Raw genomic sequence first — 14,489 nt, forward strand, 5'->3', positions numbered from 1 at the left:
GACTGCATGTAAGCTCCTATGCGCCCTCTAGAGGTGGCAGCCAGAAGCCGGAATCTTACTATTTACCATAATTATAAGACTGCTTAGTGGATTTTGAGCTCTATTAAAAATGGGCCCCGGAAAATACATTATAAAGTTATAACAATGCAAATGTTGTTCAAATTTTTTCTATCTTCTCAGTGATTGGGTGACCATATTTATAGGGAATTAATTAGTGCTTTGGGTCATCAGAAGAATTGGTTAACAACGGTTAAAAGAAATATGTAGAATCTAAAACTCTTTGTAATTTCAGCAGCTCCTCCATTAGCTCATAGCTTAAAGGGAAGGAAAGGCCTCTTGCTGTGCTGCCAGTACCAGCAGCACAGCAGGGACTCCAAAGGGCAGGCAGCTGTCTCATGGGTAGTTTGTGAGCAGATTTGGGAACCCCAATTAAATCAATATCAGTCTCGCTTACTGTGTTTGTAAAGCTGGTCCGACCACGGGACAATTTACTCCAGAAAACTGACAACTTCTGGAGTTACTGGTTGTCACATGGCAATGATGTAGCCTGCTTTCCCCTAGATCAGATGGTACACTCGCCTAAACTAGAAGGCTGGAATTAAATCACCTTGGAATATGGAAACCATAAAATAGGTATTTTTGGCCCCTTTTGTTCCTAATACTACATACTCACCAGTTTATCAGTATTTTTTAGCACTTTTCTGTTTTTAATACTACATACTCACATACATACATATGTATATATATATTTGTGTGTATATTCACATATACAGTATATATGTATATGTATGTGTGTGTGTGTATATATATATATATATGTGTATATGTATGTATATACTGTATATGGTTTTGTATGTATTTATGTGTGTACATATATATATATATATATATAGGTGTGTGTATATATATTCATATAGATATATACGTGTGTGTGTGTACATGTATGTATATATATGTGCATATATGCATGTATATATGTATATATGGTGTGTATATGTATTTATGTGTGTGTATGTATATACATATGTGTATATATATGTGTGTATATTTATATGTATGAGTGTGTGTGTATATATATATATATGTATATATATGTGGTGTGTGTATGTATTTATGTGTGTGTACACATATAAATGAATATATATGTATATATGTGTGGTGTATATATATATTATGTATATATATATGTGTGTATATGTATAAGTGTGCATATATATATATATATATACATATATTATATGTAATGTTCTTTGTGGAGTTACTCTCTAGAAGCAATGCCAATTAATTTGATATTTACCATTAATATTAAATAATAGTATTTCATCTCATGCTGCATGGTTTGCTCAGTTATTTGCTTATTGTTTAGTTTGTTACTGGATGTAAACTAAACAATGTTTCAAATGTGTGTAAGATAATGATGTAAAACAGGATTATTTAGCAGTCAGGCGTCCCTTTATCTGAATTCTTCCCTCATAATATACCCAGCAGATATAGGAGGAAGGCTGCCGAGCATTGGTTGAGCCCACATTGTGGCTGGGGCTGCTCGGTATACTGGCCGCGGACACCGGGCTGCCTGCACTGGGTCATTCTAGGATCACTCATTAGCTGGAGGTGTTCTCTGGAGCGGGGTTCATGCTAATTGAATGAGTGGAGCAAGAGGCACCAGCAGAGAAGCCTCCCAGGCACTGCCAACCATACAGGCAGGAAACCTACCCGAGACCCACGGGAGGGCAGACGTGGGGACAACCAGCCGGATTAGAGGATTTCTTTCGTTATAATAATGGTAATATCATATCTAGAAAAATGAATAATGTGTGAATAGAGAACAATTAGTACCAGAAATACATTGTTACAATTAATATTTGTACGATTATAAAAAAAAATATGTATAGCTCCAATATTTATTAAGATTATTCATTTTAATAATAAATATAATTGTTAATTACTAAAACTCATCTAAGGCCTCTTTTGTATATAGTAGTATATAATATATATATATATATATGTATTAGTTTTACCATCATTGTTTGTGAACAAGGTCTATTCTATGATGTGCACTAAAAATTACCCAAAAAGGCCAAATCTCCAGTATAAATAACCCACACATGATCCACAGCTTCTTCCATCCCGAAGGCCAGTTTTCAATGAAATGTCGCATTCTGGGGCTGGAGAGTTGTGTTTTTTGTAATTGCAGCATTTAATATAATTTCATTGATTCATATCCAAAAGTGATATCGCGATAGGTGCAATAGCCCCAGCTTGATCAGCCGATCGGGATTTTCTGCTGTTCTTTGGTCGCCTCTTCCTGTTGCAGCACATATTAAGGTGTCAGTCCCGTGCGGTCATCGTTCTCTAACAATTACACGATCAACGAAATCCAAACTGTTACACGGCTAGGGGGCGACACCGGGAGAAGAAGGAGCCGGCGCCATGGGGGCGGCGCCTCTGATCGATAACTATTGAAGGATGATTCATGGGTCAGCAGGTGGAAGGAGTGCTGAGCCTATGGGCGCAGGAGGAAGGAGTGCTGAGCCTATGGGCGCAGGAGGAAGGAGTGCTGAGCCTATGGGCGCAGGAGGAAGGAGTGCTGAGCCTATGGGCGCAGGTGGGTGGGGGGCACAGGAGGAAGGAGTGCTGAGCCTATGGGCACAGGTTGAAGGAGTGCTGAGCCTATGGGCACAGACTAAAGGAGTGATGAGCCTATGGGCACAGGCTGGTGTGGGGCACAGGAGGAAGGAGTGCTGAGCCTATGGGCACAGGAGGAAGAAGTGCTGAGCCTATGGGTGCAGGCTGGTGTGGGGCACCGGAGGAAGGAGTGCTGAGCCTATGGGTGCAGGCTGGTGTGGGGCACAGGAGGAAGGAGTGCTGAGCCTATGGGCGCAGGAGGAAGGAGTGCTGAGCCTATGGGCGCAGGAGGAAGGAGTGCTGAGCCTATGGGCGCAGGAGGAAGGAGTGCTGAGCCTATGGGCGCAGGAGGAAGGAGTGCTGAGCCTATGGGCGCAGGTGGGTGGGGGGCACAGGAGGAAGGAGTGCTGAGCCTATGGGCACAGGCTGAAGGAGTGCTGAGCCTATGGGCACAGACTAAAGGAGTGATGAGCCTATGGGCACAGGCTGGTGTGGGGCACAGGAGGAAGGAGTGCTGAGCCTATGGGCACAGGAGGAAGAAGTGCTGAGCCTATGGGTGCAGGCTGGTGTGGGGCACCGGAGGAAGGAGTGCTGAGCCTATGGGTGCAGGCTGGTGTGGGGCACAGGAGGAAGGAGTGCTGAGCCTATGGGCACAGGCTGAAGGAGAGCTGAGCCTATGGGCACAGGCTGAAGGATTGCTGAGCCTATGGGCACAGGCTGGTGTGGGGCACAGGAGGAAGGAGTGCTGAGCCTATGGGCGCAGGCTGGTGTGGGGCACCGGAGGAAGGAGTGCTGAGCCTATGGGCACAGGCTGAAGGAGAGCTGAGCCTATGGGCACAGGCTGAAGGAGTGCTGAGCCTATGGGCACAGGCTGGTGTGGGGCACAGGAGGAAGGAGTGCTGAGCCTATGGGCACAGGCTGGTGTGGGGCACATGAGGAAGGAGTGCTGAGCCTATGGGCGCAGGCTGGTGTGGGGCACATGAGGAAGGAGTGCTGAGCCTATGGGCGCAGACTGGTGTGGGGCACAGGAGGAAGGAGTGCTGAGCCTATGGGCGCAGGCTGGTGTGGGACACAGGAGGAAGGAGTGCTGAGCCTATGGGCACAGGCTGGTGTGGGGCACAGGAGGAAGGAGTGCTGAGCCTATGGGCGCAGGTTGGTGTGGGGCACAGGTGGAAGGAGTCCTGAGCCTATGGGCGCAAGCTGGTGTGGGGCACAGGTGCAAGGAGTGCTGAGCCTATGGGCACAGGTGGAAGGAGTGCAGAGCCTAAGGGCACAGGCTGGTGTGGGGCACAGGAGGAAGGAGTGCTGAGCCTATGGGCAAAGGCTGAAGGAGTGCTGAGCCTATTGGCACAGGCTGAAGGAGTGCTGAGCCTATGGGCACAGGGTGGTGTGGGGCACAGGTGGAAGGAGTGCTGAGCCTATGGGCACAGGCTGGTGTGGGGCACAGGAGGAAGGAGTGCTAAGCCTATGGGCACAGGCTAGTGTGGGGCACAGAAGGAAGGAGTGCTGAGCCTATGGGCACAGGCTGGTGTGGAACACAGGAGGAAGGAGTGCTGCGCCTATGGGCACAGGCTGGTGTGGGGCACAGGAGGAAATAGTGCTAAGCCTATGGGCACAGGCTAGTGTGGGGCACAGAAGGAAGGAGTGCTAAGCCTATGGGCACAGGCTGGTGTGGGGCACAGGAGGAAGGAGTGCTGAGCCTATGGGCACAGTCTCCCGGGTTGGGCATCTTGTTTGTTATAATTAGCCCTGGGACTGTCTGCAGTGGAGGACCAACCCCCAGCCCCTGCCAGTGCCCGCATCCATCTCCCCTGCCAGCACTGACACTGACGAGGCATCAGCTGGACCTGGAGCAGCAGCCTCAGCACCTATAGCAGCCTGCAGTCCTGTGTATACGGAGTGCTGGGCACCAGGTACAGTATCCAGCACTGCTCTCCTCCTCATCACCAGCATCAGTGGAGAGCAGAGTACAGGTACTGTATCCAATGCTTTATCCATTACTGTATATACGCATGAGAATAATGCAGGGCCATTATTGTTACCGCCTATAGACCTGGATTTCAGCCCCGGACACTTCTCTCCAAGGCGGCAGGTCCCCTAGAATCGCCCTAGTCCCAGTTATCAGCAGGTCTATGGGGGCTCTGACTCTTTACAAATTCATGTCTATTATAATGAAGACCCCCATAGTGTAAAGTGCAGGAATATTCACTGTACAGAGTGTACGAATCAGAGCTGAGATCATGGAACAGAAACAATTCCCCTATAACCCATGAACAACTGATGATTGGTGAGGATCAGATTGACCTGTAATTATATATTTTATGTAAATATATATATATATATATATATATATATATATTCTTATGTTTCTGTGTGTACGCTTACATAGACACACATTTATATTTTATTTTCTTTTTTTTTTTAATCCAAAGATTTTTATTGAATTTTCAAACTATATTTTATTTTCTGATGCACATATTTAATTTACTCATATAGATTGTCAAATATATATTTTCTGTATATCAATTAATTAAATATGTGCATCAGAAAATAAAATATAAATGTGTCTCTATGGAAGCGTACACACAGAAACATAAGATTCTATATATATATATACTGTATATGCTCTGTGTAATATATAAATATTCATATATAGTACACCCAGAGACATGACAGAGCGTATGAAGCATATATATGTATATATATATGCAGAACATGAGCCGACATGTGGGGATATGGGTATATATATATATATACATCCTCTGTGACATGGCCGGTGTTTGTATTGTCTCCTCATTACCATATGTGCTGTGCCTGGATGTCTATGATCATCTGATCGCCTCCACGTGGATCCAGATACAAGCACACATATACAGCCCACTAGAGTGTGTGAGCTGTAAGTGATGTGTATATGAAAGTACAGTATAAGTATACATCAAATATGTGTATATATAGATATAATGTATTTAGTGTCCTGGGATAGTTGGAGTAGTGTATATGTGGGGTGGAGCAGGCAGCAGTCTCTGGGGGTCCCGGCTCAGTGACATTACAATAACACAGGGGTCTTCACGGGGCAGTGAGCAGCAGCCCCCGGCCAGACACAGCCAGGTGTTTATGGCCGGTGACAGGACAGCAGGACCGAGCACACTGACACCGGGATATCCACCGTATACAGGCCACTCATCAGTACGAGCACATACAGGCTGCGTCCCAGGACTGCACGGAGTGGCCACATACAGGCTGCGTCCCAGGACTGCACGGAGTGGCCACATACAGGCTGTGTCCCAGCTTGTAGGAACACACACGGTACACTGAGGTATGGCCCATTACGTACAATGTCTCCTCTGTGCAGTTCTGGCTGTTCTGTAGTTACACAGAGAAATATCAGTATGGGAAGTGTAATAGAAGCTAATCTCACCTGTGTCATGGAGGGAATCCATCTCCCAGGCACACTGTACATGGAATAGAATGGCATTTCAAAACAATTTCAGCAGCTTCACAGAAGCGATAATATCTTTCCATGTGAGTCCAGCACAGAACAACATAGCATTCATCTGGACACCTACAGATAACACCGGGAACACTGTTTCTTTAACTGCACTATTGATAGAGAGAGAGATAGATGGATAGATAGATATTAGACAGATAGATAGAAAGACAGATATTGGATAGATAGATAGATAGATAGATAGATAGATAGATATTAGACAGATAGATATAGATAGATAATGGATAGATAGATATTAGACAGATAGATAGAAAGACAGATATTGGATAGATAGATAGATAGATAGATATTAGACAGATAGATATAGATAGATAATGGATAGATAGATATAGATAGATTGATAGATAGATATAGATAGATTGATATACAGTAGCTAGATATTAAACAGATATGATAGATATTGAATAGATAGATGATAGATAGATAGATAGATAGATAATGACAGAACAAAGCATTTTGGGATGTTGTCTGGATCTATGACAATTGTCCTTTCCCACAATGCTAATACATCATTGTGATACCTGGACAGATCCACAACCCACGGGATACGAGTGTGTGACCCACGATGAAACACGTATTAGGCTGGGATCATATATGACAACTGTGATGTAAATCAGTGCTCGTCATTAGATGGGAATCAAGTGAATATTGAATAACTCGTTCCCTTTCTTTGTCAATCATCAGTGTAGAGTAGATCTGGGTCTCTCTCAGCCTCATGTACCTGGTATCATTAGTCTGTATGTCTTCTATTAGGGAGCACAGGACGATGTTGGGAGCAGTCATCCAGTCTATGGGTTGTTATCATGACCCCGGGATTTCTCATCATTATAGTCCCCCATGGCCCCTGCTCATCGCTGTAGATTATGGGGTTCGTTCTTTCCGATCTTCTTACTTTAGTTAGGAAGCAGCCCCAGTGATGGCGTCTACATCCTGTGCTCGGGATTCTCTCCTATACCCGATGTCAGAACTAATATAGAACCTGAAGCAAAACCGCCTCATATCTTAGTTGTCCAATTATATTTGTCAGCTGTACTAGAAAGTGCAGAAATAAGCAGAGGCCGGCCTGCAGGTATGTGTATACCGCTCCAGACCCCCAGAATACACACAGGGGCTCACACTGTCCCTCAGACTGGATGTGGCCGCAGCGCCACCGGCCCCATAGCAGCCACTGCCAGGACTGGAAGCGGAGCGCTACTCCCCTCCACCCTGTGACAGCAGCAAGACGACAGAATCCGCTGCTCTGCCCCTGTCTGCTGGAGAGCATCACACAGGTGAGAGTTACTCACAGGTACAGCCAACCAATCACCTTCTACACATCCAGAACAAGGTGCAGTCCAGGACAGATCTGATTGGCTGTCACCAAGAGTGCAGGTTAGCACATCCATGTATGTTATCCATATGTCTTGTCTATCAATCTATGTATCTGCTAATATAAACTAACCCCCATATATATATATAGACACACATAGACACGAACATATACTGTATGTCTATACAGATAAATATCTGTATTTTCTTTACACACATACACCAATTTAAGTTTCAGTCTGTGTTTCTGCCTATATTTAGATGTTCGGTATCAATCTCTATCAATAATCTATCCATCTATCTATCTATCTGTCTATCTATCTATCTATCTATCTATCTATCTATCTATCATCTCTCTCTCTATTCCATCCTAGTAAACATCTCATCACATACATTCAGCCGTGTAAATCTTCCATGTGTATAGTAAGAACCCCCCCCCTCCGCACCTGTATTATATAGACAGTCCCTGGGGTGTGCTGTAGGTGTGAAGACCCCCTGAATCTCTGGCTCCTCACAGCCTAGGCAGAACACTGTGCAGACCATGATGTGCCCTTGGCTCCTCTCACTGCTCCCTACTCTCCATCTCTTGGCTCCTCTCACTGCTCCCTACTCTCCATCTCTTGGCTCCTCTCACTGCTCCCTACTCTCCATCTCTTGGCTCCTCTCACTGCTCCCTACTCTCCATCCCTTGGCTCCTCTCACTAGTCCCTACTCTCCATCCCTTGGCTCCTCTCACTGCTCCCTACTCTCCATTTATTGGCTCCTCTCACTGCTCCCTACTCTCCATCTCTTGGCTCCTCTCACTGCTCCCTACTCTCCATCCCTTGGCTCCTCTCACTGCTCCCTACTCTCCATCCCTTGGCTCCTCTCACTGCTCCCTACTCTCCATTTATTGGCTCCTCTCACTGCTCCCTACTCTCCATCCCTTGGCTCCTCTCACTGCTCCCTACTCGCCATCCCTTGGCTCCTCTCACTGCTCCCTACTCACCATCCCTTGGCTCCTCTCACTGCTCCCTACTCTCCATCCCTTGGCCCCTCTCACTGCTCCCTACTCTCCATCCCTTGGCTCCTCTCACTGCTCCCTACTCTCCATCTCTTGGCTCCTCTCACTGCTCCCTACTCTCCATCCTTTGGCCCCTCTCACTGCTCCCTACTCTCCATCCCTTGGCTCCTCTCACTGCTCCCTACTCTCCATCTCTTGGCTCCTCTCACTGCTCCCTACTCTCCATCTCTTGGCTCCTCTCACTGCTCCCTACTCTCCATCTCTTGGCTTACTGCTTAGTCTCTGCTGAACAAGAAAAACATGGCTTAAATATTGTGCAGATAGGAAATGCAGAATAACAATAATAAGAATAATGAATAATATTCACATATAATATTTATTTGAATACAGAGAGATCAGGGAGAGCCGGGCTCTGGGAATGGTGGGCAGCTTCTTCAGGACTTTTCAGTGTTGGAGATTTGCTTCTGTCCTGTGAAAGCTGCCACTGATTTTTGCAGTGAGGGAGCATCAGACACAAGAGCTGACACTCAGACTCTCCTCCATGTACAATCTGCTGCACTAATAGACTACTGGAAAGTTTTATTCTCTGGCACCTAAAGCTGGGATGGCCACCAACAAGCTGAGAGGCTCCATGATGCAGCACTATGGTTGGAGAGGATAGTAAATACTGGACCTTTATAGTAAGACCCAGTCCTGGCAGACCTGACCGTCTGAGCTCCAGTGTATTGGAGAAATATATATATATATATATATATATATACAGTTAGAAGCGATCTCCCATTCCACATCGGTGTCTGTCTCTGGCTGAGGTAATGAGGAGGGGGCTCTGCACCCCTTGTCACCACTTGTCCATCAGGGAAGGCTCCATTAGTGCATAACAACCTTTTGTTTTGCTTAACAAAATCCGGGCCCCTCCTACCCAATGATCAGGAATGGGTTGGTTTGAGCTCTCACACAAATTGGTGGTGGGCTCTCCAGGCAGCTGTGCTGACCAAGCGCTGGAAGGCTGAGCAGCATCAGAGCAGACCTCCTTACTAGCCTGTCCCTGCTGAGGAGCGCTGCCAAAGGAAGTTCTCCTAACTTTTCCCACCACCATCATCATCATCAGCAGCAGCAGCAGTAGCAGCTCAACCACCAGATACCATGCTCCATGGCTGACTGTGCTGTGTTGTGATACTTCCAGGAGGAGATCACTCACATCTACTCCCTGACCTTCCCCTGTGTGTGGATGCTGGAAGAATCGTTGGGGTTCTGTATATGGAAATTGTGGGGTGCAGAACAGAAGAAAGTGCCTATCCCTTTCGACCAGCAGCCATGCTCTTCCATGGGATAACCGGGGGACATATACAAGGGATCATGGAGGAGATGGAGAGAAGGTCCAAGTCAGCAGATGGCCGCCTAGCCAAAACGATCCAGGTCAATGGAAGAGACACAGTGAGTACAGCATGTTACAGAGTCTCATTAACCTATCTGTCTATGTATCTATCTATTATCTATCTATCTAGCTATCTATTAATCTATCTATCTATTAATCTATCTATTATCTATCTATCTATTAATCTATGTATCTATCTATTATCTATCTATCTATCATCTATTATGTATATATCTATCAATCTATTTATTATCTATCTATCTATTTATTAATCTATGTATCTATCTATTATCTATCTATCTATCTATCTATCATCTATCTATTATGTATATATCTATCAATCTATTTATTATCTATCTAGTATCTATCTATTATCTATCAATCTATCTATCTATCAATCTATTTATTATCTATCTATCTATCTATCTATCTATTATCTATCATTCTATTATGTCCTTATTCTATCAATTATTTAATTTATCTAAAGCAAACAAATGGAGGCAGAAAACTTAAAAGATAAAATGCAAAATTAGTGGACTTTATTGAGCCATTTTCTCTTTCTATCTAATATTTATTGTGTCTGTTTTGTGTTAATAGTTTTCACTTTGGTACTATGCAAAGATGTAATAGGTTCCTATTTTATATCTATCATGTGTCTTTTTACTATTTCATATTCTATCTATCTATCTATCTATCTATCTATCTTTCTATCTATCTATCTATCTATCTATCTATCTATCTATCTATCTATCATAGTTGTGTTATTCTTATGCTTGAGGTTCTGTCTCTGGAGGTAGAAATACGACCAATATTATTCCGCAGCTTGATGTGATCATACACAGCATATATCACAGATGTAGCAGACTTACAGTAATGAAATCACGTTAAATATTCAGTACATAGCTGTAAAAAAACCATTGCACATGATACTGATATCATTCTGTAGATAACACAGGTAATATTTCATTTGTATTTCTAAATTCCAAGTATAAATTAATTGAACAGAAAACAACATGTAAGATCCTGCTGTTTATTAGTTTATTTTATATTAAGTATTAATACTATTATCCTGCAGACTTTTGTTACAGATTGTTCCTGATATGCAGAACAGCTGAGAGGAAAACTCAGAAATTCTGAATTCCTGCTAAATATTAATTTCGTTTGCTTTACATATTTCTAAATTATTTTAGAACTGATTAATTCATCTACTTTATTCCTTTTATTTTAGGGGACATGAAGAAAAATTTAGTACTTTTATTTTTGTCAGTTCAGTTGAGTTATCTATGTATTCATAATAACCAAGCATTAAATAGAAATATGAATTCCAACAATTTTTTTAATTAAAATAATATATGCATCTAAAAAAATATAGGAAGTAGATCAAGTAAATATAATTTATTAAATTAAAACATATTTTTAAACGAATAACATATCTTTGATATAATACATATGATTATTATTATTTTATTATTATTATTTTGCAACAATCAATAGATACAAATACCAGGCTACAGCTATATTATAAATATACAAATAATCTAAAGTAAAATAAACCCTAGAAAGGAAGACAATGTTAATTGGGGTCAGAATAAAAAAGAGATTAGACAGAGATCAAGCCTCATTAGTGGATAAGGGATATTTTTCCTACTTTAATAAGCTCTCTGGGGAGATACCCAGACAGATACTAATGTGTTAATACCTCTGAATTGGAAGGATCTGTAGGCTTTATAAGCAGTGTCTCAATCAAACCAGAAAAAAAAATCAGTATTTGTGCAGAATGAATCCAGAATAAAGAACTATAGGAAACATCTAATTATTTGTTCGCAGAACTATATGTAGTATTATTGTTGGGGATTTTATGGGAGAGGAAGGAGGGCAAACAAGAAGTGTAGGATTGAATGGCAGCACAAACCATAAACTGATTGCTAAAGAGACAGGAAGCTGTGCAAAACACATTTTTATGTTCAATAAATATCTTTTTTTGACATTTAGTATAGATTTTATTTTTTTTTACTTCCAAACAAAATAAATGTGTGCACTTTTGAAAAATAATTAAGAGAACAAGTGAAGCCATCACTTCAATGTAAAGGAAGTGAAAGTGAGGTCGGGTTTACATTTTTATTTGTTTTGGGTACAAGTGATTCCAAGTAATTAGAGGAATAAAATGAATTCAATTTGCATAAGATTATCCAACCAGTTTTTTTTTTGATCCAGTGGTATCCAAAGGTGTTGCCAAAAGTCATACTGTCTATTTGTTTTATCAACCTATAAAAAATAGATTCTTTCAATGTTTAATTCTTTTTACACACTTAAATGTTAAGCCTCCCCTTAGATAATCATTAATAGTTATATCTGTTCTTTATAACTTTCATGTAAATTTATAAATATAATATTATTGCTTCAAAGTACCATGAATTTTTATATATTTCCACTCTGTGCCATTGAACACATAATTTTCTTGTGTTCCTTTTTATTGCCAGCATATTATTATTATTATTATTATTATTATTTATTTATATAGCACCAAGGAAATGGTGCTGTACATGGGAAGGAATTACAGATATCACTTAGAGTAAATTAACAATCACAGACTGGCTTCTTTATATTGTCATGTGTTAAAGAATTTAAATACATTTTCACACTTTTGTGTCATATATAATTTCCCCAGACTTAAGCTACTGAACAATTTATGCAAAACTATAGGACCGGACGGTTGGTTAGTGTCTCTGATAATCATTTACAATTATTTAAAAAAAATGTAGCTAGATAAACTTATCAATCTATAGATCTATCTATCTATCTATCTATCTATCTATCTATCTATCTATCTATCTATCTATCTATCTCATATCTATCTCTCTATAGATCTGTCTATAGATCTATCTATTTATTGTCTATCTATCTATCTATAGATCTATCTATCTATCTATCTATCTATCTATCTATCTATCTATAGATCTATCTATCTATCTATCTATCTATCCCATATCTATCTATCTATCTATCTATCTATCTATATATCTATCTATCCATCCCATATCTATCTATCTATCTATCCATCCCATATCTATCTATCTATCTATCTATCTATCTATCTATCTATCTATCTATCTATCTATCTATCCATATCTATCTATCTATCTATCCATATTTCTTAATTATTTCATTTCAATAATGTACTATTGCATAGAGCGCCTTCCTTCTATTTTGTGTTACTCATTCTCCATTGCTTTGTTCTTTTAGTGTGCTTTCTATCTATATTTCACTTTTACGCAGTTTCAGTTCCATTCTGGATCAGCAAAAGTTGCTCCACATTCCTACGTCTTTTGTGGCTTTATTTTCTAAATTATTCTAGATGAATGAAGCAGAGAAATAAGTCGCCATCGTTACATTCTCTGATAATATCACTTTTTCATTTTATTGATGTGGTGTAGTAAAAAATATTCTATGGTTTTTATAGGTTTATAGGGCTCCTTTTCATTATTTCAATGCTATCTATTTAAAATAATATATTTAAAGGAAAGGAACAAGTTGTTGTTTTTAATTTCAAGGGAGCAAAACTGTTGGTCAATAGCTGGCAATAAAAATATTACTGTAATATTCCTAATATGAATGCATGTTAATGTAGCAATATTATAGGAATGAAACCTTAACCGGTGATCATTTCCTATCTGCAAACATTGTAGTATACTAAATGTATGATAGTAATAACAGTAAATCACACTAGAAAGATAGCTGTATATATATATATGTGTAATGTGCATATATATATATATATATATACACATTGTTAAAGGAAACATTACTAGGTGTTATAAAGGTTTAATAATGTAACAACAAGGTGTTAGAGTATGATTGTATAAATATATATTTATATATACATATACACATTTATAAATATTCTAACATCTTACTGTTACATTATGACACCTATATAACACCTAGTAATGTTTTCCTTAACAACAAATAACATTTCATTTTACAATTTTCCTTCCAATGCAGATTAGCTAATGATATGAAATGTAACTACTTGATTAATCTCATTCTTCTTCATTTTGATAAAATACATATTTTTTGTACCTTGGTAAAGATGATAAAATATCTGTATCAAATCAGAGTTTATCTGGTTAATAACAGAGGATAGCCCCCTAAAATAGAAAAAATATCCTTAAACAATATCCTTCCTCTTCTGACAAGTTGCTACATGTTTGAGCCCACTCATCTGTTTCTATTGACTTTTGGTTGGCCATAAGGATGGCCGCTGTTACAGCTCTCACAAAGGTTATCACCCTGCTGCCTGAAAGTGCTGAACGGATGGATACATGCTTCGGTCCACATTTAACCATTCTTAGCTTAATTAGCCATTCGCATTTTTTGGAGAACTAGATGACAATACTGCAGTGTCGACTGTTTTATAGTTTTTCCAGAAATGGACAAAGCAGAAAATTGGGTGAAGGTAGTATTTTAAACTTGGAAATATTCTTTAACTCTAACACACTGCTGATGTTATTCTGTAAGTAATGCATGTGTAAATGAAGAGCTGTGATGATATAATTGGCAGCTATAATATCTGGATCTATCAGGGAAACAAGCATATTTAATGCGTAAAGGCTAAAGCATCACAAATTACAATAGATATCATGGACTTAAGTAACGCGTATGGGAGAATT

The 14,489-nt window shown here is 40.5% G+C and overlaps 1 protein-coding gene across 9 annotated transcripts in view; it reads left to right on the plus strand.

The window, feature by feature from the left end:
• Nucleotides 1–3,478: 3,478 nt before the first annotated feature.
• The window catches only part of LHX9 (LIM homeobox 9), a 62,458-nt gene continuing 51,447 nt past the window's right edge, over nt 3,479–14,489 (plus strand). Inside the window, exons 1-2 of one of the 9 annotated variants that reach the window (XM_073571728.1) lie at nt 3,479–4,598; nt 9,628–9,878. In XM_073571728.1, coding sequence (XP_073427829.1) covers nt 9,702–9,878 — 177 coding nt within the window. In that variant the 5' untranslated portion in view covers nt 3,479–4,598; nt 9,628–9,701. Of the gene's footprint in view, nt 4,599–7,383; nt 7,505–9,263; nt 9,879–14,489 lie in introns of those variants that run through there. The other 8 variants (XM_073571729.1, XM_073571730.1, XM_073571731.1 and 5 more) reach the window with 8 other exon arrangements.

This window comes from Dendrobates tinctorius, unplaced genomic scaffold, assembly GCF_039654945.1.
Source record: "Dendrobates tinctorius isolate UK_male_01 unplaced genomic scaffold, ASM3965494v1 ptg000029l, whole genome shotgun sequence".
Lineage (NCBI taxonomy): Eukaryota > Metazoa > Chordata > Amphibia > Anura > Dendrobatidae > Dendrobates > Dendrobates tinctorius.